We start from the raw sequence: 24,866 nt of genomic DNA on the forward strand, positions 1-24,866 counted from the left end.
TACAAAAATGCAGCATCCAGCCTGGGTTCCTGGGCACAAGAAACATCCATCTGGCTCAGGGAAAAGAGCTGCTCTCCAGCACTGCCTTCTCCTACTGCCTGATGCTTTGGGGACGCACGGCTCAAAATGTGCTTTAAAAAACGACACTGGCATCAAGTCCGGTCCGAAATTAAGAAAAAAGCTCGTTTTCCAGGGTAGGATATTTAATGGTCAGGAAATAAAATCTGAACGGTCTGAATCAGTTAAAGTAAACATGAGCTGTAATACTATACCTGTAAAATGATTAATTCCATTCATTGGCATTAGAAATTATGTAAAATATTTATTAAGGGCTTTGCCTGCAGAGGCACAACATAAATAGAGTAAGTCCTGCTGAAATGTGATCAGAGTCCACGTGGAGAGTCGGCGGCTGCGGGGAGGGGCGGGAAGGCACCCGCAGGGCACAGCTCCCGCAGGGCACAGCTCCCGCAGGGCACAGCTCCCGCCGGCTGCGCCACGGCACGGTCGCAGGCTTTGCTCCATTCACCAGTGCTGTGCAGCCGTTCTGCCAGAGTCGGCCCAGGCCCGGGCACGCGCCCACGGGCAGCAGAACTGGTGCCAAGGGGAGGAAGCGTGGTCGCTTAATCCACACCTTCAAAGCCCTGGGCGTTTTCCACTGCCATGAGCAGCTTCTCCCGCAGGTCTTCGAAAGATTCATACAGAGGTAAGTCGAGGCGATTAAAGCTGCAGCGGAGGGAGAGAGGAGTCACAGCAGCACTGGGCACGGGGAAGGGAGCCCAAGCGCCTGCCTCTGCTTTAACTGGCCAGTGCTTGCAGCCAGGCTGCTCTGGCTCCAGGAACGACAGGCAGCACTGGGTACAGACGGGCAGCTGCCTCTGCAAGGCAGGCTGACAGCGGGGAAGAGCTGGCTCTGCTCTTCCACATTGTAACGTGCAGCAGTTACCGCTGAAAGGCTTGCACAGAAAGGTCTGCGCTGGAAAGGCTGCAGCGGAAGGAGTTTATCTGGGGTGAGTGCACCAGCACTGATGGCAGAACACCTGCTCCATTGCTGCAGCCCTTCTGCTGTCCATCAGAAGGCAAAACAAGTGCTGTCAAGCAAGAGGTAAGAAGCTGCAGCACGGCACTGGAGAGCAGCCTTGCTCCCTCCTGAGCTGTGCAGGTACCCACCGGCTGTGCGTGCCCTGCCACGTAGGTGCCTACAGATCCAGGCACACGATTCAGAGTATCCCATTTATACAAAGCCGTATGAGCCAGAGCTAAAATCCCTCAGAGAAGCAGGATCTTCCTGGCAGTGGGACAGCACAGAAAAGCGAGGCAAGGGTCTCTTTTGACTTACCATGTGTGAGCTCTGGGCAGCTTATCAGGACTTCCCCATTGCTCTATTGTAAACAGCTGAGGACCGTTTGAACCTGGTTGAAAATGATAATCACAGAGGATGCTACAGAGGCTGCCTAAACAATCTAAGATGAAATGCTGCATAACTGGCAGGCTGGATTCCCAGATGCTGCAAACTCTTCATGAAGTGTACTTTAAAGCAATGGGAATGGGCTGCTTTTTGCAAGCTCCATAGCTCCTTAACTGCCTTTGTGCAGGGCATGCCCAGTGCACAGGAAACAGGCTCGGACATAGAGACTTGGTACCCAGAGTGCCTGCTTTAGCACACAGGAGTCTCCTCCTTCACAGGGCATGGATACCATTCCTGGACTGTGTCTGTATCACCCACAGGGCGCAGGACCTGCCCCAGTGCTCCCTGGGCCCCGAGGCAACCTCTGATTGCTCAGCAGTGCTGTTGCAAGGGCGAGTGTGAGCTGGGGGCAGCTGAAAGGGCTCACCATAGAGTTCAGCAAATCCGTTCATAGGCACACGTGAGGTCCCAGTGACAAACTGCAGCAACCGAATGCGCTTCTCAGCGTCCATCAGCAAGACGGCCTGGGGGCACAGGGCACTGTCAGGGAGCTGCCACTGCTACAAACCAAGCTGCACAAACACTGCTTGTACTGGCCTGCAGCCCACCTTTGACTGATCGTTGGAACTAGATGATCCTTAAAGTCCCTTCCAACCCTGACAATTCTATGACAGGCACACATGTCACATACTGCCTTGTCTCTGCTTAAAGAGGGACCATCCTTTGCCAGCTGTCAGCGGGACACCGCAGGGAGCCACTGCTCAGTAGGGTCAGTGACCGCTCCCTGCCTGGGCCGTGGCACACAACAGATGCTCGAGAGGGGCAGTGCACAAGCCTTCAAACCCAGAGGCTGCAAAAGCACACAGAAAACAGATCTGTGGCACTGCAGCAGCACCTTTGGGGCCGACGCATGCAGAGTCTCCAGGTACACCTGCCATGGGCAGGGAAGTGACAGAAGAGAGCCAGCACACAAGCCGGAAGAGGCTCGTGTTTTTAAGGACAAGCCCTACAGCTACCCTGGAAAAACATGTCAGCAGGGTTTGTGAGGACAGGTGCTTTCCACAAGGCACCTCACCTCACACACACTGCAAAAGGCTTTTTAGCTCCTGCCTGGGATTTGTTCCTAGGCTAGCCTCTCACTCGCAGCACAGCTCCCCAAGAGCACTGGAGGAGCAGCAGGCTTACCTTCCAGAACCACTGGATAACAGGGTGATTGGGGCAGTACCCATTCTTGTAGATTGTGTGCTGCCTCCAGTCGTTGACATCCACATCACCAAGGCCACACATCAGCAGCTGGGGAGGGAAGGGCATGGGGACAGCGTGAGCGAGGCTGCTCTCCGAGCCGTGACCCACGGCAGTGCTCAGCTGTGTGCTGCTTGGCTCAGAGCAGGGCTGGAAGGGCTTCAGCAAGCCCACCAGACCAGCTCGCCACAGACTTGCACTTGGCTGTGCTTTATGTGACTGCAGAATTAGCACGGGTTGTGCTTTTATGTGATTAACAGATTGATTCACTGGGGAGAAAGAGCTCGTTTCCCACTACCAGCAAAGCTTCTGTGTCTGAAAATCACAAGGTGAGCCTGAAACACAGCCTGCTGGGCCAGCGTTACCGAGTGCTGTTTCTGGATGTTAAACTCACCTCCAGCTCATTTTCATCAAAAATTTTAATCAGATCAATAGGAAGAAGTTCTGTGAATCCCTGAAAGGGAGCAGAGCAGAGTTAAAAACCTCCTACCGTGTAAAATTAAGGTTTTATCTAGCTGAGGGGGGTTGAAAACGAGAGAGTTGAAGTACAAGTCCCTAATTTAAAGCATTAATCACTAAATTATTTCAAGCTCAAAATAATTTCAGGTGGAAAGAGAATGATCTCATCAGGGAAAAAGCAAATACTCTTCTGTGTATTCTGATAGGAGGGAAAGCTAAACACTCAAAGCTCCTCACCCCCGTAACAACACCGAGGTGTAAGACATCTGCAGGCCCTGGGCAGCCTGGTCTAGTTGAGGATGTCCCTGCTGCTGACTGCGGGGCGGTCGGACTAGATGACCTTTGGAGGTCCCTTCCAGCCTGGACCATTCTATGATTCTCTGATTCAAATCTGCGTTTTGGGGAAAACAAGCAGGAAAAGAGCCTTACCTCCAGAAAAGCATTCATCTGCTTCTGAACTCTGTTCACAAACCTCCACTGGATGACCAGGCTGCAGGAGAAACAAAACCCCACTCACTAGAAGATACAGAGCACTCAGAGAGGTCAGCCTTCTTTCAGCTCCTCCCTTAGAGTTCAGCCAAGACCCAGTTAAAGCCAGGACTGTTGTACATCACAAGCAGGTTCTGAAGTAGCCCTGCCACCTGCTCTGCTATTAACCCTCCTGTTGCCAGGTGAGTGCAGCAGCAGGCTTTGCCTGGGCACCGGAAGAGTGGCAGGCAGTTACTATTGTAGCTGACTGACCAGACACCGTATCCTGCCCGAGCTCTGAGCAATTAACCCTTCCATACAAAGGCTACAAAAGGTGAGGAAAGAACCAATTGACAGAGGTGCAGAAACAGAGAAGGAAGGGCTACAGCAACTTTCTTTTCTTTCAGTGCTAACCCCTGGAGCACAGCTACCCCACAGGCTCTAGAAAGGCAGCTGCTTCCCTCCTTCCTGTCACTAGTCATGTATTATCGTATCAGGAGCACCAGCAAGTGCAGCTGAGTTCCTGCTTTTCCACTCTGGTAGGCAGAGAAACGGAGGAAACCCTAAGATTAAGCCCACAGCTATTCAAACAGCCCTTCCTTTGTGCCCTCCCGTGACAGAGGGTCGGTGATGATGTGAAGCAGCCAGCTGCAAACTGTGAACAGCAGAGCTGCCTCCCCCAGGGCTGCCGGCTGCTCCAGCGCAGGCCCGGCCGCGGGAGCTGCCCCGGCAGGACCGAGCCCCCGCCGCGTACGTACTCGATGTACTCCCGTTTGTTTTCGTTGGTGACCATGATTTCTGACCCGTTGGGCTTCAGGTCCACTTGATATGTCTGCACAAAAACCCAAACACAACATCACATCAGGACGCGTTTCTCTCGGAACCCGCTTGGCCTCCAGGCGGTTCTGTCCCTGTCCTGCTGAGCCGCCTCAGGCTTTGCCCAGGTGCCATTTGCCTGCATCTCCCCACCGCTGGTATTTTCTTCTGGGATCAGATGCATCTTTTCTAAGCTAACAGAAATCAGCCTTGCTGGCAACACCACAATTAGCTGCCTGAGGTCCAAAACACGTTGGAAAAGAGCAGGAAGTATCTCCAAGTAAGTCGGTGTGTGTCTGGAGTCAGCGAACGAACGTCTGCGGCAGAGGTGAAAGCTAGGAGTGGGAGGCTAAGTCTAATTTGATGCAAAACTGTTGGAACAGAGGATGACAAAAATTTCCAGCAAACACCTCAGTGTGGCACAGAAGCTTTTCACTCTCTGGCTTTGATGTTTTCCCTGACTCTGTAACTGAAACCATCCTGCTGCCCTGAGAGCACACTATGTGCCTAGGCCCTAGGAGGACGAAGTCAGCTCTCCAGAAGGCACTGTGAGCCACACCAGCAGTGCTACCTCCAGCCAGGATAGCTGGGGCTAAGACTTAAAACAAGGGCACTGAGAAAGGTCACGAAAGCCTAAAAGCAAAGACATTTAAGAGACACAGGTATTACTGAGCTCCAGTGTCATACAAACCCAGTCTGCTCTGTACAGTCACTACACGTGTGCACACATCACAAAATGCTCCAGCTCCACAGCTTGAAAAGGAGGAAGCCCCAGGCCACTCCTGACAGGCAGGTAAGCTCCAAACTCCTGTCAAGAAACTCGTGGTTTTTTGCTTTAGCCCTCAAATAGTCACCAAATAGGCACAAGAGAGTTATCTGCACCAAGGAATATCCATCCAGCAACTGACAGATGCTTTAACAGGGCTCTGTGCCCTCAGCTGTAGTTACAGCTCCTCCTGCTGAGCTCTGTCCCTGTCCATTGTGGAATGTGTCTCCTGTGTGATGGAGAAAGCTACCCACAGATGGGACCCTTCTAAGCAGGCCTGCTGCCCTTGGCTGCCGTGTACCAAAGGCACCAAACACAGCACCTCCCTGACTGCTCCTCCTGCCTCTGTCTTGCGAGGTCAGCTGCAGCCTTCTAAGCCCCAGCCAGTCCCAGGCAAGGCTTGTGAGGAGCTTTCCACAGGGAGGGCGTGCTGCTGGCTGCCGAGAACATCAGCTCCTGCTGGGCATTCCCAGTCTTGGAGGCTGTGCGGGCAGGAACAGAGGCCGATATCCACAGCCTTGTCTACACCGACTGTGAGCACTCAGCCCTGGCCAGGAGCTGCCTCTCAGTCCAGGTTCACAGCCAGGAGACACTCCTCAGCCAATAGCAACATGGAAACTTTTACACACCTGGCCAAAGTTTTCCTCATCTATGCAGAACATGAGGTCCAGCTCTGTAGGGTCGTTTTCCAGGATCCACTTCAGGGAGTTGTAGTATTCACTGTCCTGCAGACCACAAAAACATGTTTGCAGATGGGCACTTCAACTGTGTGCTTTAAATTGAGCAGGTGGAAAAAGAAAGCAGAACCCAAAGGCACTGGGAAGATGAGCACTGAGTCACTGCACAGCCACTGTAAAGCAGGCTAGGATGGGTCACTTCGTGTCCGCTTTTGGCCCGAGGTGACTCACGCTGACAGCACAAGGCCTGGCTGCAGCTCCCTGGGTAACTGTGCAGTGGTGTGAACTGTGTAGAAAACAGCTGCATGCTTTCCAGCAGCACTTACACACTGGTGCATGACACCACCCTGTCCTGCAATGACTGCATTGTGAGCCCTGCTAGCTGATACTGATCTTCTCCCCGGTCCCTCTGCAGCACCCTAGCGTGCACTGGTGCTGGCTTTACTAACTGCCTGTCTCTGCAGTGCTGCAGCCATGGCCTTGTGTTTTACACCACATTACTGGAATTGGTGGCTCCTAGAAGTTTCCCCAGAGGAAAAGCTCACATCACTGCAGGTGGTTTAAAAGTTGTCTTACCACAGACTCCATGTCTTTCAGGGTTATTGGCTTCCCCAGCATCATCTTGTAAAAGGGTCTGATGAAGAAGCCTAAAAGAGAGGGAAGAGCGTGAGCTGCAGGTTCTGCCTCCCCAGCTGCCACAGGAGGAGTGCTGGGGCCTAAGACACTGTGGCATTTCCCAGTGAGCCAGATGAGTGCCAGCACTGCCTCTCAGTCCCGAGTGCTCTGCCGTGAAGGCCAGAAGGGCTGACGGCAGGCACAAGAGCTGCGGAGCTGAGCTCAAGGCACTCAATCAACTGCCACCCTTGTCCAGCTGAGCTCCCTGCACTGCTAACAGAACGTGGGCACCTCGAAGCGTTTGCTGTGGGAGTCCCAAGACACAAACGGTGTTCTGTCGTTCCATCAGGAATGATCTTACAGATCAAAGTGTGCTGCAGCTGCCAGCCCCACAGCTGCTGAGGCTGCAGGCTTGCTGCAGAGAGCTGCTGTCAATTTGGGGACAGGAAGGATTTAGCAATGCAGAGGTCATTTTTGACCACCATTCACACCAGGAATGCAGCTTCCAAGTGGCAGCTCCATTACTTTCTCTCCAGGAGCCCTCATGTCCCTCCTGAGAGCCCAGGAACTCACCGTCCAGGAGCTTGCCGTGGTACACTGCCAGGCCAGCCACGCGGCCGATAAAGGTGAAGTACGAGAGGTGGTCCTCGTTACAGAGACCTGAATTAGGATTAATCTGAAGTGTGTAGTTGTCCCTTTTTTGGGGAAAGAAAAGAAACAGCTGAATGACCAAGCCTTTAAAGAACAGAGATTAGATATGTCAGTCAGTCAGCTGAGCTCAGGGCCAGTTCCTGTTGCACTGTCCTAACGGAGTCTATCCACCTGTTCTGGCCAGGCTGGGGGAGACTGCCCTAACCAAACCTGTCCTGCAATGACTGCAGTGACCACCTGACAAAGATGGCTAAAGTCCTTCTTGTGGGGTGACATCTGCAAGAGGGCAGGGTAAAGCCTGGCAGCAATGAAAGCAAACAAATGTGTTCGGTGGAAGGAGAACTTCAGCTAAGCTGTCCTCCTCCACAGGGCTTCACTTTTCACTCTCCACAGCCAAATGTCAGGGCTTCAAATTGCAGGATTCTCTTTGGCACCTAACCTCCAGGTTAGGCAAGAGCCTCTGTCCACCCCCTTTACAATCTATTCAGCACCTCCAAGAGCAGAGAGCTTGATGTCTGCAGCGGGGAAAGCCCTCCTCATCTAGCACACTAACAGCTTCATCTGCACGGCTGGGATGCTCACCGAGCTGCTGACTCTCTCTGCAACATCTAGTGCATGGCCCTTATGAAACAGAAGTGTTTTAACAGGCACTTACGTTGCTGAGTATTCAAAGAGACCGTAGTAAGGGTTAAACATCTCCTTGGACAAGAGAAAAAACCACTCTCGGGCCACACCTCCATAGTCAAGTCCTTTTTCTGACTCAAATTCAATCCAGAGCCTGGCTTTTAGTACATCAGGTCTCTTCACAGACATGATTCTTCTGTAGGACTCCTCAAAAATGTTATTTCTGTGTAGCTTCATCTCGAATCTGTTTGGAATATCAGCCTGTGTGAAAGAAGATCATGGTACCCTTGTTAGTCTCAACAGACGGCGGCAAGTGACAGACCGGACACCTGGCGTGTAAAGTTTCCCCTGCCTTTCCTGACAACTAACAGGCTGCTTGGCAGCACCCACTGCCAAAACCCAGGGAGACTGACAGAGCTGTCAATACACAGGTAAGGACAGGCACAGCAGCTGCCTGCCAGGCATGAGTCTCATCCCATGCAAGCTGATCCGACCCCTTTTCTGTTCCAGGCGTCCCGAAGACCCCGGTTCCCACAGGACAAGAAGACCGGAGGCTTGTGCCAGGTCAGCATCACTGTGGGCTCTGCTCTGCCCTTCCCAGTCAGCTGCTGAAAGTAAAGTCTCAGCCCTCAACCCTTCAGCCTAAAGGCTCTACAGCAACATCCCTGTTAGTCTGAGTTGTGATGGGGAACAAATCATCAGTCACTGCCCCACTGCCTTGGGTTTGCAAGTCCTAGAGGTCTGGAGAGGTTTTTGTTGAGACATCACTCACAAGTTTGCTTCACTGTTCTGGCTCCTACTCAAACCCTTTCAAGAGCAGCACAGTCAGGGAGCACTGCCAGTGTGCCAGAGGCAGGTACCCCATGTGTGCCCGTGCTGGGCCCGGCGGGCAGCAGGGCTCTACTCACTGGTTTCTTGAGCTTCTTCCGGAAGTAGTCGTACTTCTGCTTGAACTCCCTGGAGTAGGGCACTGCCTGTGGGAGGCAATCACAAGCTGCTCACCAGCTGCTCTAGTACTGCTCAGACAGGCACTCAGAGATGTGCTACAGGGGCAGCTGGTACAGCTCACCGTGCAGGATGTACGGCAGCCGCAGCCTCCCCGCGCCCCTGGCTGCACTCTGAGTGCAAAGGGGAGAAAACTGCGACAAGCCAAGGCTGTGATTCAGGTAACAGAGGCACAGGCCTGGCTCTGACCAGGGACTGCCGTGTGTCAGTGAGATTCCTTCATTCTCTGTGGGCTCTTTGGGAAGGAGGAAGCCTTCATTCTGTTTTTTAACATCATATGCAAAGTCAACGTAATAATCCAAGAGCCTCGATGGTCTCCTGCATCCTTGCTCTCCCTCTGCTCTCCTGGCAGTGCAGATGGGAGAGCAGAGCCAGTGGGGCAGCCAGCTGAAGAGATGAAGTATGATTTCTTGGGAGCAAGAGACTGGGTCTGAATTCCCTGAGGGCTGAACCACAGCTCTGCTCCAAGCTCAGTCTCTGGGGTCTGGGGCAAGGACTAGTCTTGGTGTAGCTTCATGAGTGGATGCAGGTGAGAGGAGGAGCTGGGAGTATTTCTAGAGGAGTCTCCTCTTGTGGATCATGAGCCATGAATAACTTACATTCAGAATGAAACAATCTTCTTCATATGATAACAGGACTTTAGTGCACCCATTAAACCATCTGTCAGTGTTTGCATGGTGGAACCACGTGCAGTGCAGTGTGAGCAGCCTGAGGCTTTGTCGCAGCACCACCTATGCTCTTAGGAGCACTAAGATGAATCCTTAATGCTTAGGTGGCTGTAAAGTGGGCTCTTCTCTTTAGAAAACCAAGCCCAGCCACACAAACAGCTGCTGCTGACTTGAGGGGATCATGACTGAGCCTGATTACCTGGGAACACCGGTTCCCAGACAGTCTGCCTCTGTGCTTCCCTTGCTGGGCAAAGCTGCACGAGGGTTTCACAGCACGCTGCCCACTGTGTGGGTATCTGGAGCAGCCAGTGCATGGCATATGGGCAGGCCAGCAGCCTGCTGTGCAGGCAAGGCACTGATCCTGCTGATGAACAGCAGCAGCTGCAGGGACACCAGGCAGCAGTCAGGCTGCTGGGTCCTGAGACCCTCAGACATCCTGGGCATTTGCCCAGCATAAAAACGTATTTCCTGGCACCTGGGAACATGTTAGGGTCTGACCATCAGAAACCAGCACAAGAGGTCAAGGAATCTCTCCATGTATGTGGCAGCTGAAGGTCTGACAGTGCAGTAAAGGCATTTACTGTTTGTTAGGCTGGGACTCTACATCTCTCAGAAGTGATGGACTCAAGTTCTGAACCATAGTCGCAGCTCTGCCTTACCGAGTGGAAACAGCTTCTTATTCTGCAGAGCCCCCAAGCTGCACAGCACAGTGAAACTGTCTGTCAGTAGTGCCCCAGAAGGCAGGGAAGTAGGAACATGTCTCCTGCTCACATCCCTACAGCAAGCCCCAAGAGCCTTGCACACACATGGTACTTTGAAATCCCCATATTGATCCGCAGCTGCCAGTATCTATCTGTGCTTCCCAGACGCTCCAAGGCAGAAGCTAACTTCTCATGTTCTCCAGAAGGCAGGAGAAACTCCCCTGCCAGGCAGCTACTGCCAGGAAGGCCTCCAAACCCATCTGAGTGGGAGCCTGCTGCCTGGCCTGGAAATGCATGCACAGCACTGCAGCTCCAACCATCCCAGTGATCCCCAGGTAGCCCAGCTCCTGCTCTGGACCACTGCAGCAGGCTGGGAGAGGCTCCCCAGAGCAGGACAGCCCTTGGTGTGCCAGGGAGCAGGCACCCCTGCAGCCCAGCCCCCAGGTGAGACCCAGCCCCCAGCAGTACTTACAGGGCCAGTGATGGCAGGGTTCTGCAGCCTGGGGTCCTCCCACTGGGTGATTTTGTTATCTGCCAAGAACAAAAACAACACTGCCCTCACTCCTCTGCTCCAGCCACAGGCAGGCTGCTCTGGCTCCCTACACCTGCTGGCCCTACCAGCTCCACAGCTGAGTCCTGCAGGGGTAGGAACAGCTGCAGCCCCATCTCCATCCAGAGCCCATCACTCAGAGGTGCAAACCTACAAGAGGATGCAGTGTGCCTGCACTGCTGCTCTTCCAGTGGCTGTACACGAACAGCTTCTAGCTGCATGTGGCTGTGGGTTCGACCCCTGTCAGAGGTACACAGACTCCATGTCTGGAAGGGAAAGCAACCCCAAAACCCTGCCTGGCAGGCTAGGCTTAGGTCTTGGAGATGCTGCCTACAGGGGGCAGAACGTGGTACCTCTAGCAGGCTGCAATGGAATTTGGAGGGGGTAATGTCTCTTCAAAACCCAAAGTCCTAGTCTGTGATTTAGTGAAGAGGTCATAGGGCCACGAAGGCAGGCAAAACAGTACAGGCAAGGTACAAGAGATGACTCTGGTTTGACCAAAGGAGGCTTAGGCAGAATCCAGCTCTTTTCATCTATGGTTTTGAGGAGCACCAGGAGGGTGCCATGGTAAGGTTACACAGGACCATGCTTGGACTCTCCCTGCCTCCAGACAGCTGCTCCTCACAAGATTCTGAACACAACAGAATCACAACAAAATGATGATGTTGCAACAAGACAAAGCTCCAAAAACCAAACTAGTGCCCCCTGCACTGGCAAGGTTGAAGCCATCTACTCCCTGCTCTGACAGGGCTGTAACTACACACCCGTGCGTTACGCGCCGCCTCGCGCCGTCGGCAGGGGTTTAGTGAGGGAGTTCTGGGTTTAAGTCCTGTAGTTCCTAGGTTTGGGAACGGACACACTAAGCTCGAGAAGTTTTTTGTGGCCACTGTAGGTAAAAGCAAAGAGCCAGGCCCACTTGTATCAAAACACAAGTACTTGGCATGTTCCCACAGCTGGAGAAGACCCATCAGCTTTGAGCACCCCAGGCTGCTGTAAAAGGGGCTGGGACTGGCAAGGTGGCAGCTGGTAAACGTGAAGAGAATTCAACAGGACCAAAAGCACTTCAAGAAATCTGTTCTGTCATCACTTAACTGACTATTAAAATACTGCTTGGTTTCCCCTTACACATCGAGTCTATTTAAGTGCTCAGAAATGGTGGAGGAACTGCAGCTCCAGATTCTGTCTCACCCAGCGTGTTCCTTGTGCAGCACATTCTGAAGGTCTGCCACCTGTCTGGAGCCTCCACACACATACAGCTCCCTGCCTTTCCTCATCAGTCAGGCACCAGGGCCCTCGAGGATCCCCTCTCCTCCTCTGTTCCCTTTCCCAGTGCTCCACCACCTTCTGGAAGTTTAGGCCCCAGCACTAGACACAGCATAGTCATCGTCACTGAGACACTGCCTGTGCTGGTGAGACTGGAAAGGTTACTGCAGCTCTTATTTCAGACACCTCACAAGCTGAGGTAACTCACGTCCAGCTGACGGTGTTTCTCCTGCCCTTTGCTACCAAAACTCTGCTGTTTACTCCCATTCTGAGCAGCACTTTTGCCTTTCTTTGCACTACAGCAGCGTTTCTCCTCCCACCTCTCCCGCACTGCTCTCTGCTGCTGCACTAAGGACCCCATGCCCCTCATTCATTCCATCTGTTAAAGACTGGTGGATCCAGGGCAGACTGGAGGGGAACCCATTGAGTGTATCCATCCCTCTGCCAGTCACCCACTAGTAACTGCTCTGCCCGTGGCTGGAGGACCTGTGTGTGCTCCTTCAGGATGGCTCCCAGCATGGAGGTGACCTCCTGGAGGGCTCCTGGGCAGCGCAGAAGATGGCTTTGCTCACGGGTGGGAAATGATGCCGACTGGCACGGATTCACCACCAAGCACCAGCGGTGGGGAACTGAAGACTCTGGCATTTGGTGCCAGACTGACCCCTGCAGAGGCTGCAACTGCTGATAGTTAAAAGCTAAACCCTCTGGGGCCACTGTGTGCCAAGCAGTACCTGGCTTGGCTCTAGCAGCTGAGATGCCACCCTCCACAGCAGTGTCTGCACTGCCTGCCTCTCTCAGGGGTGACAACAGCTGCAACCAGGACACCAGGGCAGGGCAGCTGTGCAGAGGGTCACAAGCTGTATCTGGGGACCCCCTGGCCAAGGCTGTCACTTTCTAGCTACTCTGGCTGCCTCCTGACTCTTCAGCAGAGTGCCTGAGCACAGGTGAGGCTGGCACCCTGGGGGTGGGCACAGCTGCTGGCACCGTGACTGCAGCGGCTGAGGCCAAACAAGCAACATCGTTAGAAGCTGCTATAGAACAGGCGAAAAGCCCTCAGCTCAAATGCAAATACATTTAGGTTTAGGACAACTCTGTGGGAGCTCCAGTGCAGAGCTCTGACACCCCCTTCACTCTCAGAGACTAGCAGAGGCTTCAGCAGCTTTGTAAGGGCGGCTGAACAGTTCTGCAGGTGTTTGAAATGAGAGCCTTATCCTGTGCCTCCTCGGTGGCAGCAGCCGAGAGGCTTTCGCCACGTTTCAGTTTCTGGGTGTCTGCTGGGAAAAGCAACTACAGAAGGGACGAGGAGCAGCAGCTGTGTACTGGTGTCTGGAAGAGGTCAGTCTTGTGCTGGCTGGAGTGTCTTAGTTCTGACCTTTGTTTAGACCCTCGTGTGACTTCAGGGACAGTCTCCTAATGCTGATTTGATGCCATCCACGCAGAGAGAAGAGCAGCAGAGGCAGTGCTGCTGGAGGAGAAACAGAGCACTGCCAGGTAGCTGTAAGAGTTTTGTGTGCCCTCTCCCCAGGTTTGTGAGCCTGCTGTTCCTGTCAGGTCTACGCCACCAGCAGAAATCTCTGACTACAGAAGCCTTGAAGAACAAAAGGAGCAGAAACAGCCCAGCCTTTCTGGGTTCCTTCAAGCAGCAACAAGAACTCACACAGCGGTCCGGATGCTGTCGTCAGACACGCTACAATGAAACATCACTGGAACTCCACTAACAGAACCGGATCAGCTCGATGGGCTGGGCGCAGCTGACATGCCGTAAATAGGAAATAAGATCAGAGTCTGCACTGCCACAAGGCCTCCAGCAGGGGAAGGAGAGTGCAGCAGAGCTCACTTCTCCACCCTGTATCTGCAGTTGTGGCTATATGGTCTCTTCTCATCTTATTTTCTATTCCTAGTGTGTGTTTTAATTCACTGAGTGCAAATAAGCCATGGGATCATCAACAACAACAACAACGATCCAAAATATCAACGAGAACAAAAGAAACCACAGAGAGGGATGTTAATGCTTCACAAGTCAGAGAGGGACAAAGCTTGATGAGCCAATTAAAAGCAAGCTTCCAGTGAATATACAGTACCGTAGGAGGGCACTAAGTCTCTGGTATCAATGTCTCCACATATCAACACCTGGCTTCCTAAATGAAGAGTAAAATTGTAAAGCTTTCACTTCGATATCGGTCGCCTCCCTTTCTCTACCTGCTGCAGTACCTGGCTGCTTACTTACTGTGGTCTATATAAAAGGTTCTTCCATCCAGATGGATTCTTTCCTCCCAGCCAGGCTGAACGGGGAAATGAGGAGAGACAAGAAGCGAGTTAGTGCCACTCTCACCCAGCCTGAAGCCACACGCTACCCACCCCTGCTTCCCTGCCCGAGAGGGGCAGACCGCACAAAAGCATCACAGATGCACTGTGTCACAGCCAAAGCTCCAGGGAGAGGCAAAGGACTGGCTGGCTGGGGAGGCAGCTGCGCCCAGCACAGCCGTCAGTGGACACTGGGTGCGGCAGCTCCAGGCTGTGCCTGGAAAGTTTCCCACGGATCTTGAACAGAAAGTGGTAGAATGTAAACAAATCACCACTGGAAGTAAAAGGGAAAAGAATGGTAAGTTCTAAATAACCCCATGGGTCTGAGCACTAACAAAGTGAGCTTGCACCAGCTAACTCTCTGCCTGGCTTCCTGGCTCCGGCAGGTGCTAACTCCTGCTGCCGCTGGCTTCGCTGACCTCCAGCGCGCTCTTGTGCCGAGTACTAACAGCGACTCTCTGCTCTCTCTCTTCTCCCCTGTACAGGGGGAGGGAAGGCAGCGGAGAGGGGGAAGCTATTGGCAGCCCCAGGTTTGTCTAGGGGGGTTCTCGTGCTGTCTAGAAATTGTAAATGCCTGTAAATATTGATGTATTTTGCATGCATTCATCCCATTTCACAGTTTGGATTGCAGTTTTCCTTGGAAATGCAGCTGCATGTGCTCTCCAGCTGAGCTGCTCTGGCAATTTCATGCTGGGGGCAATTTTCAACCCACCACACTAGCCTCCAGTTCTTCCCTCCTCATCCAGCCCCTTTCCTCACCTTCCAAACCATCACAGCGCAGACAGGGGCAGTGTCTGCAGGGCTGTCCAGGCTGGCTCGTGCTGTGGCTGAGCCTCAGAAGAGAAAGGACTGAACTTCCCCTCTTTTGAGAGCCTGCTGAGCTCTGCAGCCCTTCCCAGCTCCCTCTGAGATGGACTGTCAGGCTGGGCAGCTCTGTCAGTGTCTGCAGGGGGGCATGCCAGGCTCTCCTGGGCTCACCCTGCATGCCTCACCTCTGTGTGGGGCAGCATAAAGGTAAGCTGCCCTCAGGACTCCCGTGCCCAGCCAGGCAAGGCGTGCTGGGAGGAGCTGCAGAGCTGCAACAGAGCAGCTGCTGCCACAGCTGTGTTCTTAGGGACCAGCTGCAAGCAGGAGATGCCTTCAGCTGCACAGGGACTGACACGGCCCAGAGCCACTCAAACACAAAGGAAGAGGTTTTGCAGTGGGTAGCAGGGTGTTTGAGAGGAGGATGGCTGACCAGAGGTGGTAGCAGAGATTGATTCCTGAGTGCCCTTACATGCTGATGGAGCTCTCTTGGAAGAATCTGCTCCGTTTTCCCCTAAAGCAAGAGGTAACCATCTAGAAGTCCATCAAGATAAACCCAAGCCAGTGTCTGCAAAGCTCCCAGCTCCAGAGGAGCTCTGGCAGGTCCCAGGGAAGATTTCTGGTGGCTTTAATACCCCAAGAGAAGCGAAGAGAGGTGTATGTGTGCACACACAACAGCACACACAGGGTCACTTACAGGAAGGGGGCCCAGATCATTGGGGTTCAGAGATGCTTTTGATCTCAAATGCACTGGAAATTTCAGCCGTGGATCCTCCTGTAAGAAACAGGGAACTGTAAATCCCGCAGGCCCAGTCAGGCCTATGTGCTAACCACCTGGAACTCTTCCTGCATTACAGTCACTGCTTGAGTTCTTGAGACTAACCCAAACCAACTAGACGTGTCAGAACATTCAGGAGCTGCAGGTGTGCCACGCTCCAGCGGGATCCCTGCACCGCCAGGGGTTAGTGACAGCGCTGGGGCTGCGCTGCGCCCAGGCCGGGCTTCAGGAACCCGCGCACGTCGGGGCGCTCCGAGAGGGAACCAGCCCTCCTAGCACTAATGGCTCAGAAAGGGCTCCTGACAGCTCTGCTAATGCACTGCAGTCGTTAGATCCCTGTCCAAACGAGGCAGAAAAGCACAAAGCATCCCAGACACATCATTTCCCCACATGTACCTGGGAACACCGCTGAGAATACCTAATTGGTGCTGACTGGGAGCTGGAGCGATGCCTAACCAACTGAAGTGCACATCCCCCTTCAGGGATGATGAGCAATGCTTCTTGTCTCTCTTCTACTCTGCTGTAATTTTACTCCTTCAGGCTGTGGGCCACGAGTGCAGAATTAACAAATGCAGTGTGCTGACATAAACCCAAGGCACCACTGGAGTCTGCTAAGGGAGCAGGTGAGCACCCATGCCAGTGATAAACCAGCTATGCCAGTCACTGCCAGACGCAGGGATGGAGAGCCTCAGGCTCCACAGCCCAAAGCTCCACAGCACTGTGCACCTCCAAAGCCTGCAGCTGGTGCTGGCAGGCACTGGCTTGTCCTTACGCAAAGGTCAGATGCCAACTGCAGGGCACTGCTGCGTGGCACCTGGTGGAGAAACGCCCCAAAAGCTAGAGGACAGGAACAAGGCAGTTTCCTTGCCCCGAGTGCAGCAGTGGTGGCACCAGTCACTGACAGGAGAGGGCTCAGTGAGATGCCCGACAACCCCCCTCAGACTCCCCAGGGAGGTGGGGTGTCCGCAGTGGGGGGTAGACAGAAGCATTTAAGTGATTGGAAGCGCATGGTCTGGAGCTTCTCTTACCCAGGTGGTAGTCTTAGTGTTGTGATCAATGAAGAAGGGCCTCCCGTTGGGTGCTATTCGCATCTCCCAGCCAGGAGGAAGGAAGCTTTGTGCAACTTTGTGCTGTGGTTTAGGGGAGTTGTAAGGGGAGGGCTGTGGAGACTGGGGGTTGGAAAGGGTGTCCTTCACCGCCCTGCGCACCGGAGAGTCCTTGATGCCCTGCGGGGGGAGCAGAGAAGTTTGGCAGATGAGTGAAACAGCCTCACAGTCAGGAGCTGCTCCTGGAGTGAAGTGCTGGGAATGAGCCCCTGGAACACCAGACATGAAATACCCTTCTGAAAGGCCACGGCGCACACTCAGCATCCCAACTCTACCACCCTGCAGACGCAGCTGCGCGTGTTGCTGCTGCACAGCTCCTGCTGTGCTTCCCACAGTCACCAGCACCAAGAGTCTCAGTGAGAATACAGCTCTGCCTTTGCACCCTGGTGGGCTGCTGGGGCTCCGAGCGCTGCGTTTCAGACGTGCAGCTGAGGTGCCAGAGAACACACAGCACTCGGCAGCCGCAGAGGGCCCGCAGACGGAGAGCTGCAGAGTCATCAGTGGCTGTGCTGCACGGCTGCAAAGGAACAAGCAGCCAGACAGAAGAGATCTTTCTCACCTCCAGAGGAGCCGACAGGGTTACTGTGGGGGAGCTGAGGCTGCGAGGCCGCCTGATCTGGGGTTCACTTAAATGGTTGCTGCTGTTTGCTGCTGACCCCACCATGCCATCTTCTGCAAGCTGTCTCAGAAGGAAAGCCAAGTTAGCAAGTAGTCAGAAACACAGTTAGAATAATAGAACAGAATAGAATAAACCAGGTTGGAAGAGACCTTCAAGATCATCGCGTCCAACCCATCAACCGATCCAACACCACCTAAACAACTAACCCACGGCACCAAGCACCCCATCAAGTCTCCTCCTGAACACCTCCAGTGATGGCGACTCCACCACCTCCCCAGGCAGCCCATTCCAATGGGCTATCACGCTCTCTGTATAGAACTTCTTCCTAACATCCAGCTTAAACCTCCCCTGGTGCAGCCTGAGACTGTGTCCTCTTGTTCTGGTGCTGGCTGCCTGGGTGAAGAGACCATCATCCCCCTGTCTGCAACCTCCCTTCAGGTAGTTCAGCCAGCCAGGACACTCAGAAAGTGCTGGCAATTGTGACTGTGAGGAAATTAACCGAACACCCTTTCCTGGGGATAAGCATGTAGTTTAATTCCTAGGCAGGGCAGACAATGTGAGGTACCCTGAAGAGGTCAGCACAGCTTTCAACCCCCAGGAATGCATTTCTCTCCTTTTGCTAGTTCAGAGGTGCCTCTCTGCACTCCTGCCACCGCAGCAACTGGCTCCATCTGCCCCGAAAGGCAGGTAAGAGAAGCCACCCCGAGCCCCCAGTCACTCTGTGGTTACCCTGAGCTGTGACAACGCTGCCTGGGATCTGGGTTTGGATGGCAGGGCTCCAAGGAGCTGCTGCAGCTGTGCTCAGCAGGTGCCAGGTGCTTGCTGCCCCAGCTGGGCACGGTACCAGACCCACCTGCATGATGGGCCGTGTCCAGGTGGTGGTGCGGTTGTTGTGGTTGACATAGTAGGTGCGGCCCTTGGCATCCTTCCTCTCCTCCCAGCCCGAGGGCAGGCCTGGCGTGGTGTGCACGTAGGCCACCGAGGGCTGCTCCAGCAAGGCAGGGCAGGTGGGGTTTCAGGAGAGAGAAAACAGGTTAGGTTTGCTGTGGGGAAAAACGGAGCTTGTAACTGGCAGCACTCCTGAATGCCACAGAGGTGCAGAGCAGCACCGTGGCTGAGTACTGAGCACAAGCTGCTCTCTTCTGCCCGAGGCTGCACTGCCCATGCTCAGGCTCGGGGAGCAGGGCAAGCCTCCCTCTGCCCCTAGGCTCCAGCTTCAGTCACCACACCAACCACAAAGCACACAAAGGTTCCACGTCCTCCTCAACACTGACTTGTGTTTTATGATCATTTGAAACATCTCAGTGGTGGAAAACGGCTCCAGAGAGTGGAGATGGAATTACAGGGCACAGGAGGAGCAGATAACTCCCTGAAGGCCCACAGCAGCTCCTATTCACTTAGCTTCTCCTGCACTCTACATTCTTTGCTCCAAAGCAATGAACTCTTGTTCTTGCTTCATATGCTGGAGCCTTCTTTCCCAGGACTCTTAGGCAGTGTGGTTGCTCTCTAAGAGAAGAGTGGAATACAGAGCTGGAGAACTGCTGAGGTAATCAAGAAGGGGAATCGGATGCTGCAGGGGTCAGAAAGCTGCCACACTGCAACAGGGAAGAGAACACAGAGGAGGGCAGATGGGCAAACAAAGGATGAGACTGACTTCCTTACTCAGCAGTCAAGACTGAAAGGCTACAGTTTCTGGTTCACAGGCTGGCAGGCTTGAGAAGCAGACTGCCTTCTCCAGGACTGCTCTGATGGGCTCCAAAGCAGTGGTGGATTAGGCAGCAGGAAGTGGTCTGAAGCCAGTCCACAGATGCTGCTTTAGTTACAGGTTAGATGGCTGAGACACAGAGGGCTGACAGTGACTGACAGCTCTCCTGGAGCAGGGGCTGACTGCTGCACCCTCTTCCATGTTACTGTTGTCTGCAGGACAGGAGGTGTGGATAATGCAGAGATCTTCAGCTCAAAAGCTGAACTAATCCATAGTCTGACAGTGGCATGCTGCAAGTTAGCAACTGTGAGGAGGCAGGAACACAAGAAAGATGCTCTCCTTACCCTACCTGATCTTTCCTTCCTCTATCACTCTGCCAAGATAATTTCAGCTACCAGCAGCCTCTCTCTTTACTGCTCTCTGTGGGTTCATCGACCCACAAAGCAACCTGCAGAACTCTTTGCCCTTCAGTCTCCTTGCCATGTGCTGGAGCTCAAGATGCTCTCCCACAGAGGAGCACGGAGAGCCTTTGTCCCAGCCCCGAGCTGCTGCCTGTGCAGAAGCGTTCCCTGAGGCCACTGCTGAGAGAGGGGCTTGGGAAGGTTGATTACCGTGGGCTCCTCGCCCCCCGTGACAGTTGAGGAACGAGCTCTCCTGGCCGGGCCGCCCTGCTGGCAAAGGACAAGAACGGCACAGTCAGTACAGGGAGCCCCAGGCACGGCCGTGGCAGCACCAAGCACAGGCACCTCCCCTCATGGAAAGAGAGCAATTAGGTGGGAATAACGCTTCAGATAACAGCAAAGAGACTGCGCCAGCAATCACTGATAACCAAGCCAGAGTCCCCTTCAGAAACCACCGGGGGAATTGATTTCCAGAGCTGCTGTGTGCAACGCTCTGCACTCAGTATGGGCAATGCGAGTCAGAAGAGCAGCTGCTCTGAATGGAACTGAGTTGTCCTCCCCCAAGTCGTGCATGCTCTACCCACAAACGTGGCATTTAAACCCCAAATGGACACCTTCTGGTCATCAATGAGCGCACAGAAGCAGTCAGGTGGAAAAGATGCAACTGATCCTGTGGCCTTTCAGCAAGAATCAATAGAGGCCTTTAGAAAGAATATGGATTTGGCTGCTAGAAGATAAACGATCATCAGCACAGTCACCAGCAGGTAACACCCTCCTGTCAGAGCAGTGCTTTGCATTCTGCTGGTTTGAACAGCTGCTATGTAAAAGAGTGACCACAGACAAATCACCAGTCTCAGTCTGACCACAGCAGTTAAAGAAACCCAGACTCCATGAAATGATGTTAAAGAAGCAGAGGGCCTCTGGAGCAGGCTGCATTCTGAGACAGCTCTGTGCGGCAGACAGGAGACAGCCAGAGGTAGAAACTGCCCTGCTGCTCAGCCAGCAGAGACAGCACAGCCAGAAGATGCTTCGAAGCTGCCTGCATCTGTCAACAGCAGAGGCAGATGCAGACAGGTGTGAGAAACTGCAGAGAGAAACCCTCTGTGGGGGCTGTCAGTGTCTGCCCGGCAGGGACAGCACAAGCCAGGCAGACAGCAGCTTGCTCAGCAAACTTCCTGTTGTTACCACAAGGGATACTAAGCAAGTGGCTGTGGGTAAATCCCTGTGCAATGAATTCCTAACTCAAAACTGGGAGGAAGAGCCTGGAAGGAAAGCATCATTTCAAAAGATTCCTTCGAAAACCTCAGCAGTTGTATTCCAGAGCCTCTCTAGAGCCTGCCACATTTGCCATCTCCATCCTGGGGTGCAGGAGGAAACAGGTAGAACCCTCCATCAGCTAGAGCAAAGGTGTGCAGGGTTGTGGTGGGAGACAATCTCTCTTTTTCAGTCTGTCTTTCTCTGTGTGAAAAATGCACTTCAAGAATTGCAGCAGCAGCAGCTGCTTGCCTGAAGCACTCTCTTAAAAGCAGCAGCTGTGGTTCTGCCCAGCTCTGTTCTTGGATTCCCCTCACAAAAAGGCTGCCTTTAGCTAGGTAAAGCACCAGTCCTTTTTAATGTCACACACATTCATATACTCCAAGTGGGACACAAAAGTATACCCCAATAGGAGAGTCCTGTGGCTGCTGTGGCTCCCAGTCTAGAAGGTCTCCTCTCCCACCCTAGCTGAATGCACCCCAGGAGGGTTTTCTCCCTGCAGTGTACCTTGGGGGTAGCAAACTCCCTCTCTGCTAACTACAGCCAATGTGATGATGCTGCCTGAGGGGTGTGCTCACTTCAGCTGCTTACCAGGATGGTATTAAGGTGGCATCCATTACTATGTGGGACAGCCACATGCCCGTGCTGATTCCTGGCCTGTGTCTGACCAGAAGTGGCCCAAGAATGGTATTCCTCAGAATGAGAGGATGCTCAAAGCAAAAGAGAGAAAGAGAAGCCAGCTTTGCTTTACCAGGGATAACTGAGACTGCTCAGCAATGGTGTCGGTTACACTGCAGGATCTCAGCCTCGAAGAAGGATCTCTTTGCTGCAAAGGAGGAAAGAAAGAAGTCTTTAGGGGGAAGGGGCTTAAAACACGGGGGTCACTCAGCATTTTTACTTGTCCCTCATTTAACCTGAGCTGCCAAACACTGCTGCTGCAGCTGTGCAGCAGGGCCCGAAGCCGGGCTCCCCCAGCAGCACCCCCTGCTCAGCAGCTGCTTCAGTGGTGACAACGAGGACCTCTTGAAGCCCCCGTGAGCGAGTCAGGCTGTGTCAGCCCCACAGAGGTGTGCCAGAGAGGTCTGTGCTGGCCACCTACCATCAAAGCACCGAGCTGCTCCCCATTGGAGTCGGGGGTGAGCTGCAGCCTCCTGCTCAGCTCCTCGGACAGCTCCTGAGGACTGGTGCGGGACACGGGGGAGGCAGGAGGCGGCGGCAGGGACAGGCTTAAGGAATCTCCACTTGCACTTGCCTCCTCCGAAATGGTTTCCCAAGGCTAAGGGAAAAGGAGCAGCCACAGTAAGGATTTATAAAGCCAGACTGATCCCTGCCCTTCCCCTTATTGAGGTTGCTTATCACCACAACCCAGCCCCTAGGACACACACAGCCTGCTCAGTGAGCAGCAGTCGGTGCTTTAACACAGGCAAGGATGTTGCTGAAACGGTGATTAGAAAGAGCTCTCCTTAAAGGAATCCCATTTGATGCTCAGCTCAAAATGAAACCAGCTCTGCACTCCCACTGGAAACTCCCAAGAAACAACTGTCCCTTTTCCTGTAGAACAAAATGCATGGCAGGAAGTACTCAGCACCTGCACTCCAGCCAGTAGCAGTGACCAGTGCTACACCAGCTTCAGCATTCTGTTTGCTGCTCTCAAAAACATTTAGTGAAGCCAAACTGGCTTTCACAAAGAGCTTAGCCTGTGATCCACCTCAGAAAATATGCCTTGAAGTTGAATGGGATTAGAGCTTTGCACAAACTCTCACTTAGGCCTACAAATATCTACCAAACGTAGTTTATTTAGTCTAGGTGTAAATGGAACACACACTCTGAAGTCTAAACAGCCCAATATTTGGGGGACCCCGCCCCCAGCTTCAGTTTCCTCTCAATCACAGCCCTGAGGGGCCCTATTCCCACTGTCACTCCAACGAGCACGCTGGCAGTGTACCGGTGCATCTCCACAAGAAACGCCTGCCGCGGGGAAGGCTTCTGCCAGGATCTGCACCGGACTGAGCGGTGTGCAGGCAGCTGGGGGGGGGCCTCCACAGCACAGCTCTGCCTAGAGGCCATCTCAGGGAGGCAGTTGCCACAGGACTGTGGATGTGGTGCAGTCATCAGCTGACAAATGAGAAACAGCAGCTCAAAGTCTGCTCAAATGCTGTAACCCAGACCTTCACCTACCTCAGGAATGTCTCCACTCTCCATAGGCTCTGGTTCCAAATCCTCACTGATGTGTCTGCGCGAGCGGAACCGCCTGTGGGCTGCCTCCTGATTGATCTGCCTGATGTTGTTATCTGACTCGGATCCCACATCACTGGGAGAGGAGCAGAGAACAGGGAGCTAAGGAAGGGCAACCCACAACACCCACCCTGTCCGTGGCTTGCAGAGCCTCTCTCGTGCTTTTGCTTACAGAATCGCTCGCTCCTGCCCGGCAGGCTTCCTAAGAAACCCTTCCACCCCGGGCCCCAGAGGCTGTGATCGCCTCTGGTCACCGAAGGAGGAACACCCACTGCTGCTGCAGTGCCAGTGGCAGAGCCCAGTGCCAGGTGTTCGACCAAGAGGTGGGTTGGGTGCCACTCAGCAGTGCTGCTGGGCCTGGCTCTGGGAAGCTGAGCCAGCACAGCTTCAGCAAGCTGCCTGTTAGCACCACCAGTGCATACGGGTACAGCACTCTGCACAGGGAGCAAGAACCAGGAGCTCCTCAAAGTTTGCCACTTTAATTAACACTTAAGAGTAGAACTTTCCTCCCCTTACCTTTCCAACAGTCTCTACAGAAAAATAATTTACTGCTGTCAAACCACTGACTGAAGACTCCTCCTGTGTCTCCCACTTCTCTAAGGTCGAAACAAACATGCCAAACTCCCCCCCACCTGCAGGTTTCCTAGCTTCCCCCAGAATTCCCTGTGTGTCCTCTGCTGCAGGTGGGAAGCTCTCCTGCACTGCTGACAAGTGAAGATGTCCTCTGGAAGGGACGACAGCCAGAGGGGCTCCCAGGCAGCCGGCAGCTCTGTGAGGCTGCGAGTCCAGCAGAGCTCCAGATGGGCAGCCCAGCGGCAGAGTGCCGGGGAGCCTGTGTGCCTGGCTTTGTGGAGGGCTTGCTTACAGCTTTTCCAGCCCGGAGTCGGCTCCCAGTGGCCGTTAGCCGGGAAGGGCCCTGCCTCAGTGATCACTTTGCTCTGCACTGCCACTCACATCAGGCTTGGCCGGTGCCACTGCGTGGTCCTGTTGTTGTGGTTGACGTAGTAAGTCCGCCCCAGGTTGTCCACCTTTTCTTCCCATCCAGGGGGCAGGGGAGGAGGTGGCAGCTCCTCCTGGCGCTGAGATGCGGCGTCGCTGGAGTCAACCACGTCCCAGCCATGCTTCGGAGTGAAGGGAAACAAAAGCTCAAGGTAAGGGAAAGTGCTGTCACTGTTGCTCACCTTAGCCAACAGGTGCAGACTCAGCCCAGAGAAAAGTTCCAGCCCCACTGAAATGCCAAGCCAAGAGCAGGCTGAATGCTTATAGTGTGCACCTCATGTCAGTGACCAAAACCTAAACCCTTGATGGTGTTACAGGTGGCTGCTTGCACTGGTGCTGGCCAGGTGCAGGAGCCAGGGACAGCCAGCTGCCAGCTCTGACCTCAGTCCTCCCTCCCAGGCACGCCTCTGATGAGGCAGGCAAAGCCGGGATGGAGTCACTGACAGCCCTCACTGCAGCAAATTCCTCAGAGAGATGATGGTCCACAGAGTGCTGCGGAGCCCCAAAGCCGCTGTGCTCACCTGAGCTTCAGTCTCTGCAGTCAAGGCTGCCCAGGAATAAAGAACAGCTTTCAACACCTCCTGTGAAATGGCCTCTGCACAAGAGGTACCTAACACAGACCCCTGTGTCTGTGAATCACCTGCACAGACTCCCTGAACTCTTACACTCGGCATGACTTCCACTTGCTCACAACCTGAGCCAGACAGACTTTGGAATTCCTGGTGGCAGCAGAAATGCTTTGAAATACTTG

At 53.8% G+C, this 24,866-nt stretch overlaps 1 protein-coding gene across 7 annotated transcripts in view; it reads right to left on the minus strand.

Annotated features, from left to right (window-relative positions):
• Positions 1–220: 220 nt before the first annotated feature.
• Positions 221–24,866, minus strand: part of NEDD4L (NEDD4 like E3 ubiquitin protein ligase) — an 81,231-nt gene continuing 56,585 nt past the window's right edge. For 2 of the 7 annotated variants that reach the window (XM_054179282.1, XM_054179277.1), the window contains 17 exons: positions 24,071–24,237; positions 23,060–23,192; positions 21,981–22,157; positions 21,633–21,707; positions 19,838–19,897; positions 18,375–18,506; positions 17,462–17,581; positions 16,825–17,022; positions 15,716–15,793; positions 14,138–14,192; positions 13,992–14,048; positions 10,570–10,628; positions 8,632–8,697; positions 7,755–7,984; positions 7,022–7,143; positions 6,410–6,480; positions 5,733–5,881 (listed from right to left, as the gene is read on the minus strand). In XM_054179282.1, coding sequence (XP_054035257.1) covers positions 5,753–5,881; positions 6,410–6,480; positions 7,022–7,143; positions 7,755–7,984; positions 8,632–8,697; positions 10,570–10,628; positions 13,992–14,048; positions 14,138–14,192; positions 15,716–15,793; positions 16,825–17,022; positions 17,462–17,581; positions 18,375–18,506; positions 19,838–19,897; positions 21,633–21,707; positions 21,981–22,157; positions 23,060–23,192; positions 24,071–24,237 — 1,929 coding nt within the window. In that variant the 3' untranslated portion in view covers positions 5,733–5,752. Of the gene's footprint in view, positions 724–1,336; positions 1,410–1,832; positions 1,930–2,590; positions 2,699–3,041; positions 3,102–3,535; positions 3,597–4,332; positions 4,407–5,732; positions 5,882–6,409; positions 6,481–7,021; positions 7,144–7,754; positions 7,985–8,631; positions 8,698–10,569; positions 10,629–13,991; positions 14,049–14,137; positions 14,193–15,715; positions 15,794–16,824; positions 17,023–17,461; positions 17,582–18,374; positions 18,507–19,837; positions 19,898–21,632; positions 21,708–21,980; positions 22,158–23,059; positions 23,193–24,070; positions 24,238–24,866 lie in introns of those variants that run through there. The other 5 variants (XM_054179283.1, XM_054179278.1, XM_054179280.1 and 2 more) reach the window with 5 other exon arrangements.

This window comes from Dryobates pubescens (assembly GCF_014839835.1).
Source record: "Dryobates pubescens isolate bDryPub1 chromosome Z unlocalized genomic scaffold, bDryPub1.pri SUPER_Z_unloc_1, whole genome shotgun sequence".
Taxonomy (NCBI): Eukaryota; Metazoa; Chordata; class Aves; order Piciformes; family Picidae; genus Dryobates; species Dryobates pubescens.